This window comes from Octopus bimaculoides, chromosome 4 (assembly GCF_046866305.1).
Source record: "Octopus bimaculoides isolate indiv1 chromosome 4, ASM4686630v1, whole genome shotgun sequence".
Lineage (NCBI taxonomy): Eukaryota > Metazoa > Mollusca > Cephalopoda > Octopoda > Octopodidae > Octopus > Octopus bimaculoides.
In genome coordinates this window covers 138,553,073-138,576,466 of record NC_142931.1, presented here as the reverse complement: position 1 = coordinate 138,576,466, position 23,394 = coordinate 138,553,073, and the positions used below count along the sequence as shown (strand labels likewise).

Sequence of the window (23,394 nt, the reverse complement as noted above, 5' to 3'; positions counted from 1 at the left end):
ATGGTTGTATAATGGAAGTATTTGTGAATGGAAGATGGAAATTGGATAGAAGAGTGAGCTAGTAGTGGTATTGATAGGTGGGTGTATTTGTATGTGTGTGTGTGTATAAATATATATGTATGTATATATATATTGTGTAAAAGATCGTGGGTAAGGCCAAAGCAATGTGAAGTAAATGCAAGATAAATCACAAGAAAACAAATATGTGAATTAACGTAGACGTACCTTGTATTCAATATTTTGAGGTTATGACCCCATTTTCAAGAAATTGAAATATATTCTACACAATGCTTCATAATAATTATTCCATTATAATATATATATATATATATAGGCGCAGGAGTGGCTGTGTGGAAAGCAGCTTGCTTACTAACCACATGGTTCCGGGTTCAGTCCCACTGCGTATCATCTTGGGCAAGTGTCTTCTACTATAGCCTCAGGCCGACCAAAGCCTTGTGGGTGGATTTGGTAGATGGAAACTGAAAGAAGCCCGTCGTATATATATCGTGCGAGATCGTTGCCAGTGCCCATGGACTGGCTCTTGTGCGAGTGACACATGAGGTTTTTCAAGCGAGATCGTTGCCGGTGCCCCTGGACTGGCTCTTGTGCGGGTGGCACATAAAAGACACCATTTCGAGCGTGGCCGTTTTCGTGCGGGTGACACGTAAAAGCACCCACTACACTCTGAGTGGTTGGCGTTAGGAAGGGCATCCAGCTGTAGAAACTCTGCCAAATTAGATTGGAGCCTGGTGTTGCCATCCTGTTTCACCAGTCCTCAGTCACATCGTCCAACCCATGCTAGCATGGAAGGCGGACGTTAAACGATGATGATGATATATATATATATGTGTGTGTGTGTGTGTGTTTTTAAGAAGATTGAATGCTGGTGATTCTGTCTTCTTATTCCTGTTTTAGGGGGTATATTTACCAAATATTTATTATGATCTGTTTATTTATTTATTTCTTGACAGCTTTATTTGTATTTTGGCTTATTTGGAAATTTCTCAGTGCTTCAAACAACGTACATGCACACGTGTGCATTTGTGTGCGTCACAAAACACTCTGGCAACTTGTGTTGGTTTGTTTACACCTACCATAAGTACCAAGCGCAAAAAATAACCACTGGAGTCGATTTGTTGAATCAAAACCTTTAAGCCGTGCCCCAGCATGGCCACAGTCCAATGACTGGAGCAAATAAATCATAAAAGCTGAGATAGTCAGTAAAAAAATACCAAGCTAAATATTACTACATTTTGAAATAATAGAATTTAAGAATTGCTTTGAAGTTTGTCGTCACATTTGGTCCTTTGTGGAATCAAATTTATGTAAATTATGTTTTTCTTTTTTTTTATATATTTTTTAATGGTTCTTTGGTCTTGAAAGACCTCTGCATATTTCTGTGTTTTTGTTCGTGTGTCAGTCGTATGTTTGCATTTGTGAGTAAATCTGGATTTGTATTTTAGTGGTTGTATGTGTGATCATGTGCAGGTATGTCTCTGTACGACTATGATTTGGAGTGTGTGTGTATGTGTCTATGTATATGTGGGTGTGTGTGTATTTTAGTAGCTGTATGTGTGTTCATGTGCAGCTATGTCTGTGTACATCTGTATAATTTTGAGTGTGTGTGTGTGTGTGTGTGTTTGTATTTTAGTAGCTGTATGTGTGTTCATATGCAGCTATGTCTGTGTACGTCTGTATAATTTTGAGTGTGTGTGTGTGTGTGTTTGTATTTTAGTAGCTGTATGTGTGTTCATATGCAGCTATGTCTGTGTACGTCTGTATAATTTTGAGTGTGTGTGTGTGTGTGTGTGTTTGTATTTTAGTAGCTGTATGTGTGTTCATATGCAGCTATGTCTGTGTACGTCTGTATAATTTTGAGTGTGTGTGTGTGTGTGTGTGTTTGTATTTTAGTAGCTGTATGTGTGTTCATATGCAGCTATGTCTGTGTACGTCTGTATAATTTTGAGTGTGTGTGTGTGTGTGTGTGTTTGTATTTTAGTAGCTGTATGTGTGTTCATATGCAGCTATGTCTGTGTACGTCTGTATAATTTTGAGTGTGTGTGTGTGTGTGTGTGTTTGTATTTTAGTAGCTGTATGTGTGTTCATATGCAGCTATGTCTGTGTACGTCTGTATAATTTTGAGTGTGTGCATGTGTGTGTGTGTATTGTGTTTTGTTTATAGATATATATGTATGTTAGTCTGTAAGTATGTGTTTGCGGGTGTGTAGGGTGCATGTAAATTTGTGTGTGTATATACTAATGTATATGTGTAAATGTATATGTATACACACAAACGCACACACTCACACACGTATATATATATATATATATATATATACACACACATGTATATATGTGTGTGTGTGTGTTAGTATATACATATGATTTATTGAATTATTTTTTGTGTATATGTGTAAAGATGAAATATTTATGTGTGCATGTATGTTTTTTTTGTGTGTGTTTTTGTATATTGTTTATTAGTATAGATAAATGTCTGTATATGGATATGTATGTGTGCCTTTATGTTTACACACACACGCACACACCCACACACACACACACACACGGACCATGTATAAGAACAGTTATGTATATATATTTTCATTATAAACACACATGGACAAAGAACAATTCTGAATTGTAGGTTGCATGCTAAATGTGCAGTGAAATATGGCTATTGCCACAGATACTACTTGTAAAGTTTTAGCAATGTAAAGACCATTTTGAAAAATGGTAGCCTGGATTGTATGATAAGAGCCATTATTCTTTCACTTCTTGCTGTATCTAACAGTCTGATTGTTTTAGTGACTCTGTGACCATCAAATTAACTTTTTCAACTTTATATCTTGTTTTATGGGAACGGGTTAAATTATTATAATCCAAGATGCAGTTTCAGAGTATTTTTCGTTTTTCTCTTCTGTCTATCTCCAAAGAGTCTGTATATATGTTTGTGTGTGTAGCTGTGTGTATGACGGTAAATGTTATATATGGTCCATGCTAGTATATGGTGTAGAAACATGGACATTGACGGAAACTCTATCTGACAAACTGGAAGCTTTTGAAATGTGGACATTTACTCTCTGATTAAATAGCATTGACCATGTTGGTGCTGGTACCATGTAAAAAGCACCTCTGCTGGTACTATGTTGAAAGCAACCGTGTTGATACCATGTGAAAAGCAACTGTGCTGGTACCATGTAAAGAGCAATGATGCTGGTACCATGTAAAAAGCAATTGTGCTGGTACCATGTAAAAAGAAACCATGCTGGTACCATGTAAAAAGCAATGATGTTGGTACTATGTGTAAAGCAACCATGCAGGCACCATATAAAAAACAACCATGCTGGTACCATGTAAAAAGCAATGATGCTGGTACCATGTAAAAAGCAACTGTGCTGGTACCATGTAAAGAGCAACCATGCTGGTACCATGTAAAAAGCAATTGTGCTGGTACCATGTAAAAAGCAATGATGCTGGTACCATGTAAAAAGCAATTGTGCTGGTACCATGTAAAAAGCAACCATGCTGGTACCATGTAAAAAGCAATGATGTTGGTACTATGTGTAAAGCAACCATGCAGGCACCATATAAAAAGCAACCATGCTGGTTCCATGTAAAAAGCAATGATGCTGGTACCATGTAAAAAGCAACTGTGTAGGTACCATATAAAAAGCAACCATGCTGGTACCATGTAAAAAGCAATGATGCTGGTACCATGTAAAATGCAACTGAGCACGTACCACGTAAAAAGCAATTGTGCAGGTACCATGTAAAAAGCAACCATGCTGGTACCATGTAAAAAGCACCTCTGCTGGTACCATGTAAAAAGTAATTGTGCTGGTAGCATGTAAAAAGTAACCGTACTGGTACCGTGTAAAAAGCAACCATGCAGGTACTATGTAAAAAGCACCTGTGCTAGTGCCTTGTAAAAGACACCTGTACCGGTGCCACATAAAATGCAACTGTGTCAGTGCCATGTAAAATGCACCCAATCTGGTTCTACCTAAAAAGCACCCATGCCAGTACCATTGACCTCAGAACATGCTTCTTTTTTCTTCCCTTTTTTTCTCCTTTTTCTTCTCATTTCTTCTTTTTCTTCTCATTTCTTCTTTTTCTTCTCTTTCTTCATCTCCTTATTCCATTACTCCTGTCCTCTGTGTCGTCATTTCATTAATCTATACCCTTCTCATTTTCCCTATATATATCATCATCATCATCATCATCATCGTTTAACGTCCGCTTTCCATGCTAGCATGGGTTGGACGATTTGACTGAGGACTGGTGAAACCGGATGGCAACACCAGGCTCCAGTCTGATTTGGCAGAGTTTCTACAGCTGGATGCCCTTCCTAACGCCAACCACTCAGAGAGTGTAGTGGGTGCTTTTACGTGTCACCCGCACGAAAACGGCCACGCTCGAAATGGTGTCTTTTATGTGCCACCCGCACAAGCCAGTCCAGGGGCACTGGCAACGATCTCGCTCGAAAATCCTACAGGAGCCAGTCAGGCGGTACTGGCAACGGCCACGCTCAAAATGGTGCATCTCATGTGCCACCCGCACAAGAACCAGTCCAGGGGCACTGGCAACGATCTTACTTGGCTTGCCGGGTCTTCTCACGCACAGCCCATTTCCAAAGGTCTCGGTCCGTAGTCATCGCCTCGGTGAGGCCCAATGTACGAAGGTCTTGCCTCATATATATATATATATATATATATATATATATATATATATATATATATGTGTGTAAATGCCAGTGCCGCTGGACTGACTCCTGTGCAGGTGACCTGTAAAAACACCATTTGAGCGTGGTCGTTGCCAGTACTGCCTAACTGGCCTTTGTGCTGATGGTACGTAAAAAGCACCCACTACACTCTCAGAGTGGTTGGCGTTAGGAAGGGCATCCAGCTGTAAAAACTCTGCCAGATCAGATTGGGGCCCGGTACAGCCATCTGGCTCACCAGTCCCCTAGTCAAACCGTCCATCCCATGCCAGCATGGAAAGTGGACATTAATCGACGATGATGATGATGATAAATTGATTTTTTTACAGTGGAACTGAGAGTAGATAAAGTTATGAATAATAACGTGTAAATAGTATTTTAAAAAACTCCTGGGATGGAAAAAGTCATAAAGAATATGTGTGTGTGTGTTTGCATTTGTGTTTCTCCCTTTCTCACCACTTGACAACCAGTATTTGTTTACATCCCTGGAACCTAGCAGTTCAGCAAAAGAGAACTGATGGAATAATTACCAAACTTAAAAGCTAAGTATTGGGTGTGGAGGTGTGTGGTTTAGTGGTTAGGGTGTTGGACTCACGATCGTAAAATCGTGGTTTCGATCCCTGGACCAGCTGATCCGTTGTGTTCTTGAGCAAGACACTTCATTTCATGTTGCTCTAGTCCACTCAGCTGTAGAAATAAATGAGTTTAGCTTGGAGATGGATGGGCTCCACCTCACTTTCTCACCCTAGATACGCTGCATGGCTATAGCATTCCAATGACCTTCAAGGGTTTAAGAGACCTGTCAGTTGTCAACTGGGTGTTGATTTTGTTTTGGCTTCAACCCTTCAATGTGGTGTCCCCAACATGGCTGGCTGCAATCCAGTGATTGAGACACGTAAAAGACAAAAGATATTTCAGATAACAGAGTCCTACATACCCAACCCCAAAGTACTGGATGGCCACGGATGGAATGTAAAATCGTAAGTCTGCCGATTCACCCAATCAGAACTAACTTAGAGCTAAACCATAACGCTAACTGCATTTAACTGTCATATAAATAAATTGATCATATTTTATTGATTGCTTTAAACTTTCAGGTTTTGTAGTTTCTTGAGATAAGTTGCGACTGATTATGGAAGAAACCAGGCAGTTCTCTCTCTCTCTCTCTCTCATTTTGTTTTCAAGAAATTTTTTTCCGAGTTATATAATTGTCTTGTATTTTTAATTCCACGCTGGCAGCAATATCGCTGAAAAAACTTATGGCCTGAAGGTTATTTCTGCTAGTATTTCTAGGTCCTACCTTTTTTTTTTTGTTTGTTTGGTTTGCAATATAGAACAAGTCATTTAATTATCGCTGTAGAATTCTTACTGCTTTCATTATGTCGATCAATTTCCCACGCCAATAGAATCCCATCATTATCTCCCTTTATCTCCTGAACTACCTCCCTTGCCCTACTTCCACAACCCACCACCAGCACTCTGCTTATTAGCCTTCCACTTGTTTCTCCCGCACTGTCTTTTGCTCTTTCTCTCCGTTTTTTTTCTTTCTTTTTTAATTTTGTTGCCTGAGTCTTTTCCCTCCCTGGTACTCTTGCACCTCTGGTGAAGTGCTTCTAGGTTTTCTTTTTTAACACCACCAGCAATACTGACAATGATAACTTGCAGCTATTGATACACAGTGAACACTTTTATGGTTCACATTCTTACAGTATTTTGGTTTTGGCAGCCACTCTGTTGTGTGGCATGTATACATACATATACTTTCAGATATGTACACACACACACGCATACACACACACATATATATATATCAGATGTTGTTATATGTTGCTATTTACAATGTTCATCCACACATTGTTACTTTCACTTGATGTGTACATATAATACATATATATGTGTGTGTTGTTATATATAAGTATGTATGTATGTATGTATGTATGTATGTATGTATATGTATGTATATATGTATGTATGTATATGTATGTATATATATGTATGTGTGTGTGTAAGTATATGTGTGATTATATATGTATGTGTATTATGTATGTATATATACATGTGTGTGTGTATGTATGTATGTATGTATGTATGTGTGTGTGTGTGTGTGTATGTATATATAAGACATCTCATTTAATTTTTCCACAATTTAATTGTTTTTTTTCATGCTTTACTCTAAGTTGAAAAAGTTGCAAAGACTGAAACCGGTACTAAAATGTTCTTCATGATAAAATTATTTTTGCATTTTCTATCTCGTCTTATTTTGCTTATATATATCTATATCTATATCTATATCTATCTATATATATGTATGTATGTATATACATATATACACATGCATACATATATATTCTCTCATTTGTTTATTCATTTAATTCCTGTTTCTCCATGCTACCATGGGCTTGGATGGAGAGCTATTTGAGGCAGTTATTGAGGAGAGTTATTTCATGGCCAGATCCTCTTCCCATGGCCAACCATTCCCTGTTACTCGAGAAAGAGACATCTCTATCCGACAGCTCTTTGAAAAAATACAGAGCAACCATATCAACTTCTGCATCACTCTACCCAAGCCATGACAACATGGAATATAAATACGCTCGCAGAAATGAGCTGGCAAAATCATTACCATGCTGGACTGCCTTTCATCCTTTCAGGGTAGATAACAACAGCAGCAGCATCAGCAGCAACATTTAACATCCATGCTGGTGTGGGTTGGAGGATTTGACAGGAGCTGGGGTGCTACCCACCCTCCAATTGTCTGTTTTGCTATGGTTACTATGGCTGGATGCCCTTCCTAGCACCAACCTCTTTACCGAGGGTGCCAGGTGATTTTTACATGGCACTGGTACAGGTGCTTTTCCAAGTGGCACTGGCACAGACTGTTTTTATGTGGCACCGGCACGGGTGACTTTTACATGACCCTGGCATGGGTGCTTTATACGTGGCACCAACACAGGTGCTATTCCTAAAAATGATTACCACCCCTCTAGAATGACTCGTGTGCTCCTTGTCATTTGGTGTCCCCTTCTGAGCTCACAATACCAAGGAAAGAGTGCTACCGTTAAGGTAAGATCCAGTGTGTTAGAGTAAAATTTCGGAGATATTTAGCTGTTATTTCTAACAGGTGAAGTGCCTTTGTGAAGTCTTTCTAGCTGTTAGGGTTTATTGTTCACTGTTAAGAAATCAGAACTTTCCAGGCATTTCAGAAAGATGTAGAAGGAGAAGATGATGATGTTGATGATGATGATGATGATGATGATGATGATGATGATGATGATGATGATGATGATGATGATGATGATGATGATGATAATGTCTTGAAACTTTGCACTTAAAAATGACAGTTAAAGCTTTATTTTTCTATAGAAAAATTCATAAATACTCGAAAAAAAAAATAAAATGAACTAAATAAAAATAAATTTAAGAAATAATTTTTTTAAGAAAAAATATATAAAACAACAAAGACAAAATGAAAGTGGGTGGGGGTGGAAACAGTAGGGAAGCATTGTTATTTTATTACTGTCATTTCACTTGTTGTTGTTGTTGCTGTTGTTGTTGTTGTTAGTTTTTGAATTTTACCTGCTTATCTCACAACAGATTATTGTGCATTCTGTTGCATCTTTAATGCAAATCAGTTGCTAATGGCAACAGCCTTTTGGAATTAGCGTCAACTACAGTGAATCTATATGGAATTCTGTCTTATAGCGATATTGATGTGTTGCCCAGCTATATTTGCTAAATATACATTTACAGTGCTACTTTGAGAAATTCTACGGCTTTTGGTGCTTCTCCTTCTCTTTTGTCTCGACCTGAAATTTTACTGGCAGAGACTTGTTGATGGCGATAGTGAAGGTGGTGGTGGGCTTATGCATACATACATATATATACATATATACATGCATACATACATACATACATACATACATACATACATACATACATACATACATGCATGTATGTTTGTATATATATGTATGTATGTACGTATATATATATATATATATATATATATATATATATATATATGTATGTATATATATATATATATATATATGTATGTATGTTTGTATATGTATGTGTATGTATGTATATATATGTATGCATGTGTCTGTATGTATATATATGTATGTATATGTCTATATATGTATATATATATGTATGTGTATATATATGTGTGTGTGTATGTATGTATATATATGTATGTATATGTATATATATATGTATATATGTATATATATATTTATATATATATATATATATATATATATATATATATATATATATATATATACACATGCACAGGTCTGTGTATGCATTTCTTTTGATGCTAACACTTAGCACGTGTTTACAACAGAACACTTCTTTTCCGAACTGGGTTTTGTGTACTTAATACCTCTTTTCATGTTTCCATCTTCATCACATATGCATTTACATTGATGTATATAACACACACACACACACACACACACTCCAGTGATGTGTTATACATGTGTGTTATGTTTGTGTGTATGTGTGAGTGTGTGTGTTAGTGTGACTGTGTGATTTAGGAGTTTGCTTAGGGTTTACACAGTTCAGGTTCGATCCTAGTGTGTTACATGTATCGTTGGTTTTAACTTTAGGTTGACCAATGCCATATGGGTGAAATTTTGTAGGGGGAAAGAAACTGTAACTTTACAGAAGACCGTTATACACACACACGGCTCCTGTGCCAGTAGCATCTAAAAAGCACCATCCAAACATGGCCGATGCCAGCGCCCACTGACTGGCCCCCATGCCAGTGGCATCTAAAAAGCACTATCCGAACATGATCGATGCCAGCGCCCACTGGCTGGCCCCCATGAGCCTGGTTAGGCTTTAAAAGGGCGCATTTATTTTTTTAATTTTATTTACAGGTTCTCACACTTGATGCTTTGCATTTCTGTTTTGCAGGGTATTGAAGACTACATGGGTGACATGGACTTCAAGTTAGCTGGTACAAGGAAAGGAATTACTGCTCTACAGGTAATATTCCGTTTCTGCGCTCAGCATGACTTTTCTCAGTTGTATCTTCTCGTTGTTTCTTCTGTCATGACAAAACTATTCTTTACTTATAAACACATTGCTAATGCCATGTTGTCTCCTAAGTGAAATCTCATTTCTTCCCTCCTTCACTCTCTTTACATGTAATGTATCACCTCTTGGTCCCTGTGCCAAATAATTTTGATTCAGTGCTTGTTCCACTATCACACCACTGCCATGACTAATATTACCACACACACACACACACACACACACATTCACAAATGTTAAAGAATGTTGTCATCCATTGTCTATATCTTTTTTTCTACTCTAGGCACAAGGTCCGAAATTTTGGGGGAGGGGGCCAATCAATTAGATCGACCCCAGTACACAACTGGTACTTAATTTATTGACCCCCAAAGGATGAAAGGCAAAGTCGACCTCGGCGGAATTTGAACTCAGATCGTAAAGACAGACGAAATACCGCTAAGCATTTCGCCTGGCATGCTAATGTCTCTGCCAGCTCACTGCCTTACATTCTGTATAATATTCTTTTCTACTCTAGATACAAGGCCTGAAAATTTTAGTGGGTAAGGGACCAGTCGATTAGATCGACTCCAGTATGCAACTGGTACTTAATTTATCGACCCCCGAAAAGATGAAAGGCAAAGTCGACCTCGGTGGAATTTGAACTCAGAACTTCACAGCAGACAAAATACCACTAAGCATTTTCATCTGGCAGGCTCATGATTCTGCCAGCTTGTCACCCTCATCCATTGTCTGTATCACGAAAAGCAAGTTACTGTGACAACATTACTACACATAATGCATACATGCCAATCTAGAAACAATAGCAAGTCAGAGCAATGTAGCACTGTTGTTGTATAATACATGATATCATTGGATAAGAATTTGTGCTTTTGCACCTGCATACACTCTCATCATCAACATCATCGTCGTCGATTAATGTCCACTTTCCATGCTGGCATGGGATGGACCGTTTGACTGAGGACTGGCGAGCCAAAAGGCTGCACTAGGCTCCAGTCTGATCTGGCAAAGTTTCTACAGCTGGATGCCCTTCCTAACGCCAACCACTCCAAGAGTGTAGTGGCTGCTTTTACGTGTCACCAGCACGAGGACCAGTCAGGCAGTACTGACAACGGCCACACTCAAATGGTGTTTTTTGCACGAGAACCAGTCCAGTGGCACTGGCAACAACCACGCTCAAATGTTGTTTATCATGTGCCACTGACACATGTGCCTGTGAGGCAAAACTGGCAACGATCACACTCGAATGGTGCGTTTTACGTGCCATTGGCACAGCAGCCCTGGCACCGATCACACTTGGATGGTGCTTCTAATGTTCCACTGGCACGAGTGCCAGTCAGGTGGTACTATCATCAGCCACGTCAGCAATTTTGATTTCACTTGTCTCAACAGGTCTTCGCAAGCAAAGTTTTTTGTCCAATGAATGAAGGGTACTCATAAGTGGGTTGGTTCTACACCACTGGCATAGGCCATGGGTTATGGTCTCACTTGGCTTAAGGCCAATACATTAGACAGGAGCAGTCATTATTTATCAGTTGACAAATATTGCTTGCCAAAGTTATAAACAAGAGCATCATTTCATTGGTTCAAGAGTACGTTTGACTGATGAGACATAACAATGTTGAAATACTGATTGTTCTGGAGTTCCTTGTGCTAATGAATCAAGTGTGTTACGAACATGTTCATCATGAAAGAGAACTTGTTCTCCTTTATGCATATTCATGTTGGAATCTGCCGAAAGATATTAAAACTAAACGTGCAAGTCATCAGTGTTTGTTTGAGTAGTAACAGACTTCTAGAAGCTACAATTGGAACGATCTCATTGGATGGGAGATAAAATTTGGAAAGTTGAGTGCACACAAACGTCATTCTTACCCATGACAGTGCTTTGAAGCATCGATTGCTCCATCAGATCCTTCTTTGAGCTCAGATGGCCAACAAGTCTATTGTCTACTAATGCATGTAATAATAATAAAAAAGTAAAACAAATATAAGATTAAAAATGAAAATGAAAGTAAAAATAAATGAAAGGCAACATAGCTAAACTGCCGCTGTCAGCATATCTAGAATTTTGACTTCAGTCCACTATTCTTTCGGTAAAGCATTCCATTTAAGCCTAGTGGGAAGAAATAACTATACATAATCTATATATGAAAAGGGGACGGGGGACAATATATTGTGTTACACACTCGTATTTATGTATGTATGTATGTATGTATGTATGTATGTATGTATGTATATATGTGTGTGTGTGTGTATATAACAAGTCTAGAGTGAGTTCAGAAAGATCATAAAAACTAATGCAAATAATAATTTATCATCCGAGTTTTTCTTTTTTTTTTTTCACCTGACAGAATGTTTGAGACTTCATGTTGGCAAGTAAATAACTAACTCTATGTACCAAAAAGGAAAAAAAATTTAGTGTAAAAAAAGGGGAAAAAAAAAATATATATATATATATATATATATATATATATATATGTAAAAAGGCAAAAATATGAAAAAAAAAAAATATTACACCAAGCTGTCTGGAAAATACAAGCATTGATAGAGCTAGTGAATGATGCAAAGTCAACCATACAGCAAATATATATATTCTGAATAGAGTTGACGAGTGTAGATAGTAGACCAGGCTCTTACTGGTTTTTTTTTTTTTTTCAATGCTTTCAGTAATTTCAATATTTCTGAACCAATGTTCAGATACATATCTAAAGCTGCTAACTCCTATGGTGAACTGATGGCCACCATAGCGAAAGAAAGAGACTTGTGAATTTGGTTACAACTCATTGTTATTCAGTATTTGCAAATGATAGCAAGTTACATTGGCAGGATTGGCATGGCTAAGTGGTCAAGAAGGCTGATTTGCAATCGTGCAGTCAACGGTTCAAGCTCACTGTGTACCACTATGCATCGCTTAGGTAAGTGTCTTCTACCATAGCCTTGGGTTGACCAATGCTTTGTGAGTGGAATTTGGTAACTAGAAACACCGGCAGCAAGCTGGCAGAAACATTAGCACGCCGGGCGAAATTCTTAGCGGTATTTCGTCTGCTGTTACGTTCTGAGTTCAAATTTCGCCAAGGTCGACTTTGCCTTTCATCCTTACGGGGTCGGTAAATTAAGTACCAGTTACGCACTGGGGTCGATGTAATCGACTTAATCCCTTTGTCTGTTCTTGTTTGTCCCCTCTGTGTTTAGCCTCTTGTGGGCAATAAAGAAATAAGAAACACTGTGTGCGTGTGTGTGTGTGTGTGTGTGTGTCTTTTTTACTTCTTTCAATCATTTGACTATGGCCATACTGGGGCACTATTTGAAGGGTTTCAGTAGAACAAATCAGCCTCGCAATCCTTACTCTTTTTTAAAGCCCAGTGCTTATTTCATCAGTTTCTTTTGTTGAACTACTAAGAGATTAAGTTGATTACATCAGCCCCAGTGAATAACTAGTACTTAATTTATCAACCCCAAAAGGATGAAAGGCAAAGTTGACCTGGGTGGAATTTGAACTCAGAACGTAGTGGCAGATGAAATACTGCTAAGCATTTTGCCCGGTGTGCTAACGATTCTGCCAGCTCACCACCTAAAATAATACTAATAATATTAAATGGTGTTACTCTTTAGAAAACTCTAGCGTTTCCCATTGAAAGTCCTAAGTATATGATTCAGTATCTCTATGGAAATTATCCGATTTTTGGATGAGTAATATGTTTGGTGCACCTCCATATGTCTTTCTTTGAATGGCAGTTTGAATAAATTAGTAATGTTGATTTATAGCTTCAGTAACTTTGAAAGGCGTCTTATACTATTTTTTTTTATCAAAAGTAAAGAGTTCTGAATAACAACTGGACTTCCATGGAAAGCTCTGGATTGGATAGCACAAATGGGCAAGTGTTAAGCTGCATGTGACTTTTCTCTCCACACAATAAACAGATAAGTTACAGAAGGTATGCTGTGTTGTTAAGAGGCTTATGTTGCAACCACATGGTTTTGTATATGTGTGTGTGTGTGTGTGTGTGATTCAAATTACTCTGTTGAGTTTGATGCTTATTGATTGACATTGCTTTAATTTAATCGTGCATTAATTTGTAGCCTCAGGATTATGATGATGGGATTGTTTGTTTTTAGAATGACATTGTAGGGTAGGTAGGAGGGGCCAGATGTGAATGGTTTGGATATGGCTGGTTTAAATGCTAAAGGGTTAAACACCAAATGACTATGGGGTCCACCCAAGTAAAATAGGAACCAAAGGGGTCCATTGAAAAAGAAAAAAAATGGTTGAGAACTACTGGTTTTGAGGCAGAGAGAATTTTAATAAATCATGAATCTATGTTGTATGGTATTTGATAAACCTGTATGAGTCAAAATTACAGAAGTCGAGTTGATGTACCTGAAGGTTTTGTCCTTTGGTTGCCCAATATTTTGGTACAGCATGTTCTTGGTAAATAACATGTATTGGTGATAACTTGGACTAAAGACGGCAAATTTCATTTATTTGACTCAAAAGCATTTCTTTGACTTAGACTATTGAACGGAGGTGATAAAGTAATGCAATTAAACAAATGCTTCTCTGATGCGTTGAAATAAATAAATATATTGGATTCTTTTCTTTGCAGCTAAAAGCATTTATTCAGTATTGCCTACTATCTTGATCGCTGACTCTGATCTCTCTGCACTTTAATTAGACTGAAGCTCAAGAAAATAAAACAACTTTGGGGTTTATTTGACACATTAGATGGCCTTTGCCAATCACTTTAGTAAATTTGATAGAATGTTCCACCGCTTCTACAAGATTTCCAGTTTTAAGGGGAGTGATTCATGGCCATTTGTCTGTAATTTTTCTAAGATTGATAACTAAGGTTGTGGTCTGATTAAGAAAGTTTAGATGTAATATGTGAAAAAGACAATAAAATGGCTGTATCTTAATTTACAGAAGGAATAAAATGTAGCTGTTTCAGGGACTTTAGAAAGAAAAGCCAGTTGGTAAAATGGAGGGCTTTCAGATATGAAATCCCAGTCAATGAAACACTATGTATGGACACGGGAGATGTGCTTAGAATTCATCCATACAATGGATATAAAACTAATGTTATTGATGAGGGGTAATGATAGGATGATGGCGATGTACTGATATTTCTAAATCTTCGCATGGTGCCATTTGTGTATTGAAGATAATCACACATATTCCATTTTTTTTTTCTTTTAATATATGATTTTGTCCCAAGCAAGGCATGAAGCCACTGTGGCTTAAGGGACTATGAAGAAGGACAAATATTTATTTTATTCTGAAGCTAAACTGTATTTAACCCTCTTGTGTTTACATTATTCTGCCAAGAGTACTCGATTCTGTCGTTTCACAAATGACCATGAGTACACCGAAGAAGTTCTCCTCTGGGGTACAAATGTGGATGGAAAGTCACCTCATGGGCAAATCAACCCCAGGACTTATTCTTTGTAAGCCTAGTGCTTATTCTATCAGTCTCTTTTGCCGAACTGCTAAGTTATGGGGATGTAAACACACCACCATTGGTTGTCAAGCGATGTTGGGAGGACAAACACAGACACACAAACACACACACACACACACACACACACACACACACACACACACACACACATATATATACGACGGGCTTCTTTCAGTTTCCGTCTACCAAGTCCACTCACAAGGCTTTGGGACTGAACTTGGAACCATGTCGTTGGTAAGCAAGCTATGTACCACACAGCCACTCCTGCACCTATATGATATTTTCCCTTTCATAATGCTTACAAAACACAAGTATGTCACCTGACAAAACATATCTAATGAGGAAAGAACAAAAACATTACAAAAAGTAAACCAGATAAAGAAGACAATTGAACAAACAAAAAGACGAACAGAGTGAACATTTCAATTAACAATTAATACATAAAAATGTTTTAGTTGATGGTTTTGAAGCAGAGATAGTAATAACAGTACACATGGCCTTTGCACATTAAATCTCTTGTACAGTAACTGTGTTCATACAAACTTTGCAACAAATGGAACATTTCGACTTGACACAGTTTGAAGAATGTGAAGAATGGCAAAGAAAAGTACATCATCAACACTGAGGATGCCAAGAGAAATCCCTTGAGGTCTGGTATTAGAAATAAATAAACCAACACCATGTCTGCTAACAGTAGCGACCTGTAGCACCATTCTGTCATTAAGTGACGAGGAAAGGCACATGGCTTAATGGAAAATAACAATATTAAATGGTACGTAAGAAATATGTATATTGTGATGGTGTATGGCTTAGTGGTTAAGGTAGTTGGCTCACAGTTGTGAAATCATGAGTTCGATTCATGGTGGCACGATTGTGTCCTTGAGCAAGACACTTTATCTCTCATTGCTCCAATTCATTCAGCTGGAAAAAATGAATCGTACATTTTTTTTTTTCAAAGGGCCAGCCTTGTCACACTCTGTGTCACGCTGAATCTCCCTGAGAACAATGTTAAGGGTATGCATGTCTGTGGAGTACTCAGCCACTTGTATGTTAATTTTATGAGCAGGCCGTTCTATTGATCAGATCAACTGGGACACTCATCATTGTTACTGATGGAGTGCGGGTTATAAAACTCCACCACCACCATAATCAGAAAACAAAAGAGAGAAGGAAATATTAAATTTAGTTTCTTTTTTTTTTTTTTTTTCGTTTTCATTTATTTGTTCCCTTCAATATGGCAAACATACTGAGCGGTAATGAATCATTTGAAATTGCAGTGTAAATACCGTGAGCTGACCATTTGGTAACTAAACTGACTTGCTGAAAGCAAATAATTAAATCACACAGAACGACTTATTCTTCCGTCGCCCCTTTCTTTCCATCTCCCACCATCTTTGCAAAAGCTTTGATAAACTTTGATCTTTGGTGAACTAACGAGATAAACGAAAGGAAAAAGTCATTATAATTAACAGTCTTTAATCACGTAATTCTATTCTATTTTTAACATTCTTTGAGAAATAAATAATTCTTCTCTCTCTCTTGTACACATCTCTTTTTTCTATAGACTTTTGCTGTTTCATTTCCTTTATTCCTTCTTATACAGATTTCATGTTCCACTTGAACGAACTCTCTGCAGTTGAGCATTTATGAACTGCTCTTCTCAACTGGTGTGCAGTTAGCTATTGCTTCAGCTGTCTGTCTTACTGCCATTCATCATCGTTTAACGTCCACTTTCCATGCTAGCATGGCTTGGACGATTTGACTGAGGACTGGCAAGCCAGAAGGCTACACCAGGCTCCAATCTGATCTGGCAGAGTTTCTACAGCTGGATGCCCTTCCTAATGCCAACCACTCCGAGAGTGTAGTGGGTGCTTTTACGTGCCACCAGCACGAAGGCCAGTCCGGCGGTACTGGCAACGGCCACGCTATTATGCATTTTACTCTCTTCTTATGGAATTTTTTATATTTTATGCCTTTCAGTCATTGGATTGCAGCCTTACTGAGGTCTTCAATCATTGGATGGCAGCCTTGAAAGCTCTTAGTGGAACAGTTCATCCTAGTACTTATTTTTGTAAAGTCTGATACTTATGTTGTCAGTTTCCCTTGCTGAACAACTGCTAAGTTGTGGGGATGTAAACACATATGAGTTGTAAAAGGGTGGGCATAGGGAACAGAAACCCAAAGACACATACATACAATGCATACCGCTGCCTATACCAGTTATTTTAACACTTTTCTCGCTGTATTGCGTGCTTGTTTCTTTTTTGCATCTGTGATTTTATTTTTGATCTTCCATATGAATGAAGATATTGCCTTCGTTTTGCTGATTTTCTTTCTACAAAATGAGAAGATGCATTGTGGAACTGTTATTTTAACGAGTTGTGTCTATTTATCACCTGATGAGACACACTTGCACCACGGGATGCTCCTGAACCAGCTGTTAAGTGTACCACTTAATCGTGAGGGATCGATACTAGATGTGTCAAAATAACTGTCATGATTAATAATAAATTCTCGTATATTCCATCTTCTGTCTTTCATTTACCATATATATATATGAAGGTGTATGGCTCAGTGGTTAGGGTGTTGCACTCATGATTTCAAGATCGTATATGTATATATATATATATATATATATATATATATATATATATATATATACATAAGAATTTAAGGAATGGAGAAAACGCATGTTATAATTGCATACTTTATTCCTACATATGTTTCAAAGGATTACAACCTGTGTGATCCATAGGGATCTTTGATATTAAAGATGTAACCTTCTCATCAGGGAAAGCATGGGAATCATCTTAAACGTAAGACATTATGACCGATTATGAAAACAATAGATGGATAAGGTTATGACTTGATTCATTTGAAAAAAAACCGTTAGAGAATTGGACGCTGCCGGATAGTGGGTTGGACAACACATACCTATAAATGTGTGAGAGCGTACATGCGTACATAAATCCATATACACAAACACACACATACATGCAAACTAATACACACACACACACACACATATATATATATATATATATATATGTATATACATATACATACATATGTGCACTTGTATATACATATATACATCATGTATATACATATATCTTGTATATACATACATCTTGTATATACATATATACATCATGTAACCTCGTGGGCATCGGTACCATTTTCCTCTTTCTCCGTTCTTCCATTCTCCGAACTTTCCATCTTTCCGACGAAGGGCTACGCCCGAAACGTCATACACTCTCTCTTTCCTTTCCTGAGCGTCCAATAATACTATCCATATCACGTCCTCACTTTGTTGTTTTTTTGTTTTTTTGTTATTGTTTTTTTGAACTATATATATATATATATATATATATATATATATATATATATATATATATATATATATATACACACACACATATATATATACACTCATACGTCCACATTTATACATATGCACATACATACCCATATATTATATGTATGTATGTATGTATGTATGTATGTATGTATGTATATCATCATCATCATCATCATCGTTTAACGTCCGCTTTCCATGCTAGCATGGGTTGGACGATTTGACTGAGGACTGGTGAAACCGGATGGCAACACCAGGCTCCAGTCTGATTTGGCAGAGTTTCTACAGCTGGATGCCCTTCCTAACGCCAACCACTCAGAGAGTGTAGTGGGTGCTTTTACGTGTCACCCGCACGAAAACGGCCACGTTGGTGTTTATTATTCACTCTTAGTCTCTGTTTCACAATAGTAAACTTCCAAACTGGCAGAATCCAGAATAAGGGGAACCCAAGCTAATGGCAAATAAAGCTGCCAGCAGTATTCTAGTTTGTAGAGGAAAACGAAATACCTGACAAAATGTCTTGGTTTACATCTCAATTCTGTCTGGATGCAGTTCTTTCTTATTTTTGAATAGAATCCAAGTTTGTCTATGCAACAAGATTTTGCAAGCACACTCGTGCCAGTGGAATGTTAAAAGCACATCCGAGCGTGATCGTTGCCAGGGCCATGGATTGGCTCCTGTGCCGGTGTCATGTGAAAAGCACCATTCAAGCGTGATTGTTGTTAGCATTGCTTTACCAGCACTTGTGCTGGTGGCACGTAAAAAACAACATTCGAGCGTGGTTATTGCCAGTGCCGACAGACTGGTTCCCGTGCAGGTGGCATTTAAAAACACCTTTTGAGCATGGTCGTTGCCAGAACCGCCTAACTGGCCCTCGTGCCGGTGGCACATAAAAGCACTCACTACATTCTCGAAGTGGTTGGCGTTAGGAAGGGCATCCAGCTGTAGAAACTTTGCCAGATCAGATTGAGCCTGGTGCAGCCTCTGGCTCACCAGTCCTCAGTCAAACCGTCCAACCCATGCCAGCATGGAAAGCAGATGTTAAACAATGACAAAGATGATGATGATGATGATGATATGCTTAAAAATATAGTGATCATCACAAAAAGAGAAATCTGCAAAACAAAGTGATATTAAGAAATTCTTAAGGAAATCCATTGCTGTAATTGCATCTATACATCAAATACTCATGTAGCAGAATTCAAAGCAGCTTTTTGAATTTTTCTAATGTAAAAATTGCTTTTTCTTTTATTTGAAAATTTTGTTTTGAAATTCCAAATATTTGTTTCACATATTTCCTTACTTGCAATTACCGTTATGGTAAACACGTATATATATATATATATATATATATATATATATATATGTATATATATATATATATATATATATATATATATATATATCCATTAACTTGCACTCATGGCAGGAGATTTCGGTTCATCAACACATGGAAAAAACTTCCGAAAGCTTCAGTCATGGATGCAATCTTTGAAAAGCTGAGTGCACAATCACCTCTTGTCACTCGAACCCTCAGTAATGCACTGAAGCGGTGATTTGCTTGTTGAACCTGTCTTTGATCTGAAATGTTCTTTGAGGTTTTTGTTCATGAATGCACACAATATAAAAACGAAACAAAGCAATCTCAATGTACGTTTTATTGAGTTATGAAGGCTGTTATCTGTTCTTGTGGAACATTATGTTTACATTTTTGTTATTTAAGTCATCATCATCATCATCATCATCATCATCATCATCATCATCACTGTTTTAATGTCTACTTTCCTTTAGGTAGAACAGAGTGCATTCAGGTGGGTTTTCTAAGAACGGATGCCCTTCCTGTCATTAACCCTCACCTGTTTTCAAGCAAGGGAATCTCACCTCGTGGTCAGATGTATTTTTGCAGAATGTTGTAAACGAATGACTTTCATGTGCAATGGTCAAGCAACGTCCTGACAAGGAGACAAAAGCACAAACACACACACATGGTGTATACACACATATATACACAAACATGACAGACTTCTTCCAGTTTCCATGTACCAAATCTACTCTCAAGGCTTTGGTTGCCATAGGGCTATAGTAGAAGACACTTGTACGAGTTGTCACAAGGTGCCACACAGTAGGATCATATCCAAGATCATGTGCTCCAGAAGCTAACTTCTTATCAATGGCAACAATACATTTAGAAATTTTTCCAATAAAGATGGAAAATGGGACCTGAGGGATTATTAAGAAAAAAGAAAGTTACTGGAGGAAGTAGTGTTGATGGCTTTTGGAAAGCTTCCAAATCTGATAGAAGAAAAGAAAGCTAATTTCTCAGACGCAGTCTGGCCTACACATTTCTTAAACTGGTACACTGTCGGTTGCGATGACAGGTGCTCCAGCTGGTCTGATCAACAGAACAGCTTACTTGCGAAACTAATGTGCAAGTGGCTGCGCACTCCACAGACATGCATAGACTGCATGTAGTTTTCAGGGAGCTTCAACATAACACAGAATGCGACAAGGTTGGTCCTTTGAAACACAGGTACGACTCATTTTGACCAGCTGAGTGGACTGGAGGAATGTGAAATAAAGTGTCTTGTGCAAGGACACAACATGTCACTGGGTATCAATCTCATGACCCCAGAATTATGAACTGTATACCTGAACCACTAAACACATTTCTTCACAGGTTTCTACATACTTTCTATCTACCCCGTTTCTCTAAAAATCTTGAGATGGTCTGGGACAATATTAGAAGACACTTGCTCATGGTACTCTTCACAGAAATCAAGCCCATCATTTCATAAGCAAACTTTTCTTAGATACATGGTCATAACTGCACATAAAAATCTGGTTATATTAAGTTGAAATTAGTTTACTAATAATGCTAGCATTAAGCAGTTGAAGTCTGGCTATAGGCCAAAAACAGCGGTTGGTACTATTAATTTTGTGAAATGAGAATCGTCATTATTTTTAATATCCATTTCCCACGTTGGCATGGGTTAGACCTGAGGTCACTGAACTTTTTTCATGGTGGGCCAGATAACTGAGAGAATGAAGAGCGCAGACCACATAACCATTTTGTTTAATACAATACAGTGAATACACAAAACATAAAGACAATCCACATATTTATTTACCAAAATGTTATCAAAGAAGGCACGGTTAGCAATAAGATAGTTATATCACCCCCAGTGAACACATATCGACTCTCACAAACTAAACAGCAAAAAAAGGTCAGTGAGATTTGTGAAACTGGTGTTTAATTTTAAAGATATCATCAATATTTGTTTTGGAATTGCTGCATCCAACCAAGAGAATTGCTTCCAAATGCTCATCAGTCAACCTCGTTCGATGTCCTGACTTCACATTCTTCATTTTTGAAAATGTTTGCTCACAGAGTTTTTATGCCCACTTTTCCATGCTTGCATGGAATTTCTTGTGGCAGATTTTCTACAGCCAGATAGTCTTGCTGTTGCCACACCCCTTACCTGTCTCCAAGTAAAGCAATCGTTCTCTATGACCAAACATGCTTTCACAGAATACTGGAAATGAAGGACACCACTTGTATGACGGTGACACTTGTTTACAGCTATCATGTGGTATCAAAGCATGGTGACAAACACACACACACACACAAACATGCATAAAAGCTGAACATGCAAACATGCAAACAAATAAAAAATGACTGAACATGCTTTTTCCTTCACTATTCTCGTTGTTTGCGAATTCAAAACACATCCTGTCATGATATTTTGTTGTATAAACAAGAAGCAGATGTACAGTAGAGTGCATTGTCTGTTGGCACCCATTTTATTTCAGTACCCGCCACTGTTTTTCTTTTTTCTTTTACAACCCCCTTGCTCTTGTTAGCTTCTTCTCTTCCCCTTGTTCTCTTTCTGCTTGCCATTGTTTATTAACACAGTATTGTTATTTAGCTGAAAGCAACATTGGAAGCCAGTGGTCACCTTTCATTCTGTTTGGGTACTGAAGGAAAAAAAAAAACATAGCCCCAAAAAGACAGCAAATACATCTGCATTCATTTTGGCCCCTGCTTCTTCTTCTTCTTCTTCTTCTTCTTCTTTGACATTTCATAAATACCTTCCTTTTGTTACTGATTCCATTCTCTTCTTTTCTTCTTTTTTTCCCTTTCTCAGGCTGATATTAAAGTTTTGGGCCTTCCTTTACAAATCATTGCTGAAGCTGTCCAACAAGCATTCAGTAAGTATCCCTGTTATATACACACATACATACTTCCATAGACACACACGCTCACACACACATAAATGCATATATACATACATGCACATGCAAACATATATGTATATGCATACCTGCAGATATGCATATAAACCCATATATACACATACACACATGCATGCATATATATACACACACACATGCATATATATGCATATAGGCATACTTACACATGCATATATATATATATGCATATGTATGTACACAGGCATACATCTTTGTAGGTGTATATGTTCATACACCATACACTTGCACATATATGCATGCATACAAAGAGATGCATACATATACATACACATATGTACATATACATACATACATACACATACATGTACACATACATACATACATACATACATACACATACTCATACATGTATACATGCATGCATACATACATACATACACATATGTACATATTCTGATACATGCATACATACAGACATGCATACATACGTACATACACATATGTATATATACATACGTACATACAGAAAGACATGCATACATACGTCATACATACATACAAGCATACATACACGCACATACGTATATATACTCATACAT

The 23,394-nt window shown here is 37.7% G+C and overlaps 1 protein-coding gene across 1 annotated transcript in view; it reads left to right on the top strand.

Moving 5' to 3' along the window:
- The window catches only part of LOC106868227 (polyribonucleotide nucleotidyltransferase 1, mitochondrial), a 400,992-nt gene that overhangs the window by 199,557 nt on the left and 178,041 nt on the right, over positions 1–23,394 (top strand). Inside the window, exons 19-20 of the mRNA XM_089351556.1 lie at positions 9,647–9,718; positions 22,726–22,789. Of these exons, the coding sequence (XP_089207682.1) occupies positions 9,647–9,718; positions 22,726–22,789 (136 nt within the window). The remainder of the gene's footprint in view (positions 1–9,646; positions 9,719–22,725; positions 22,790–23,394) is intronic.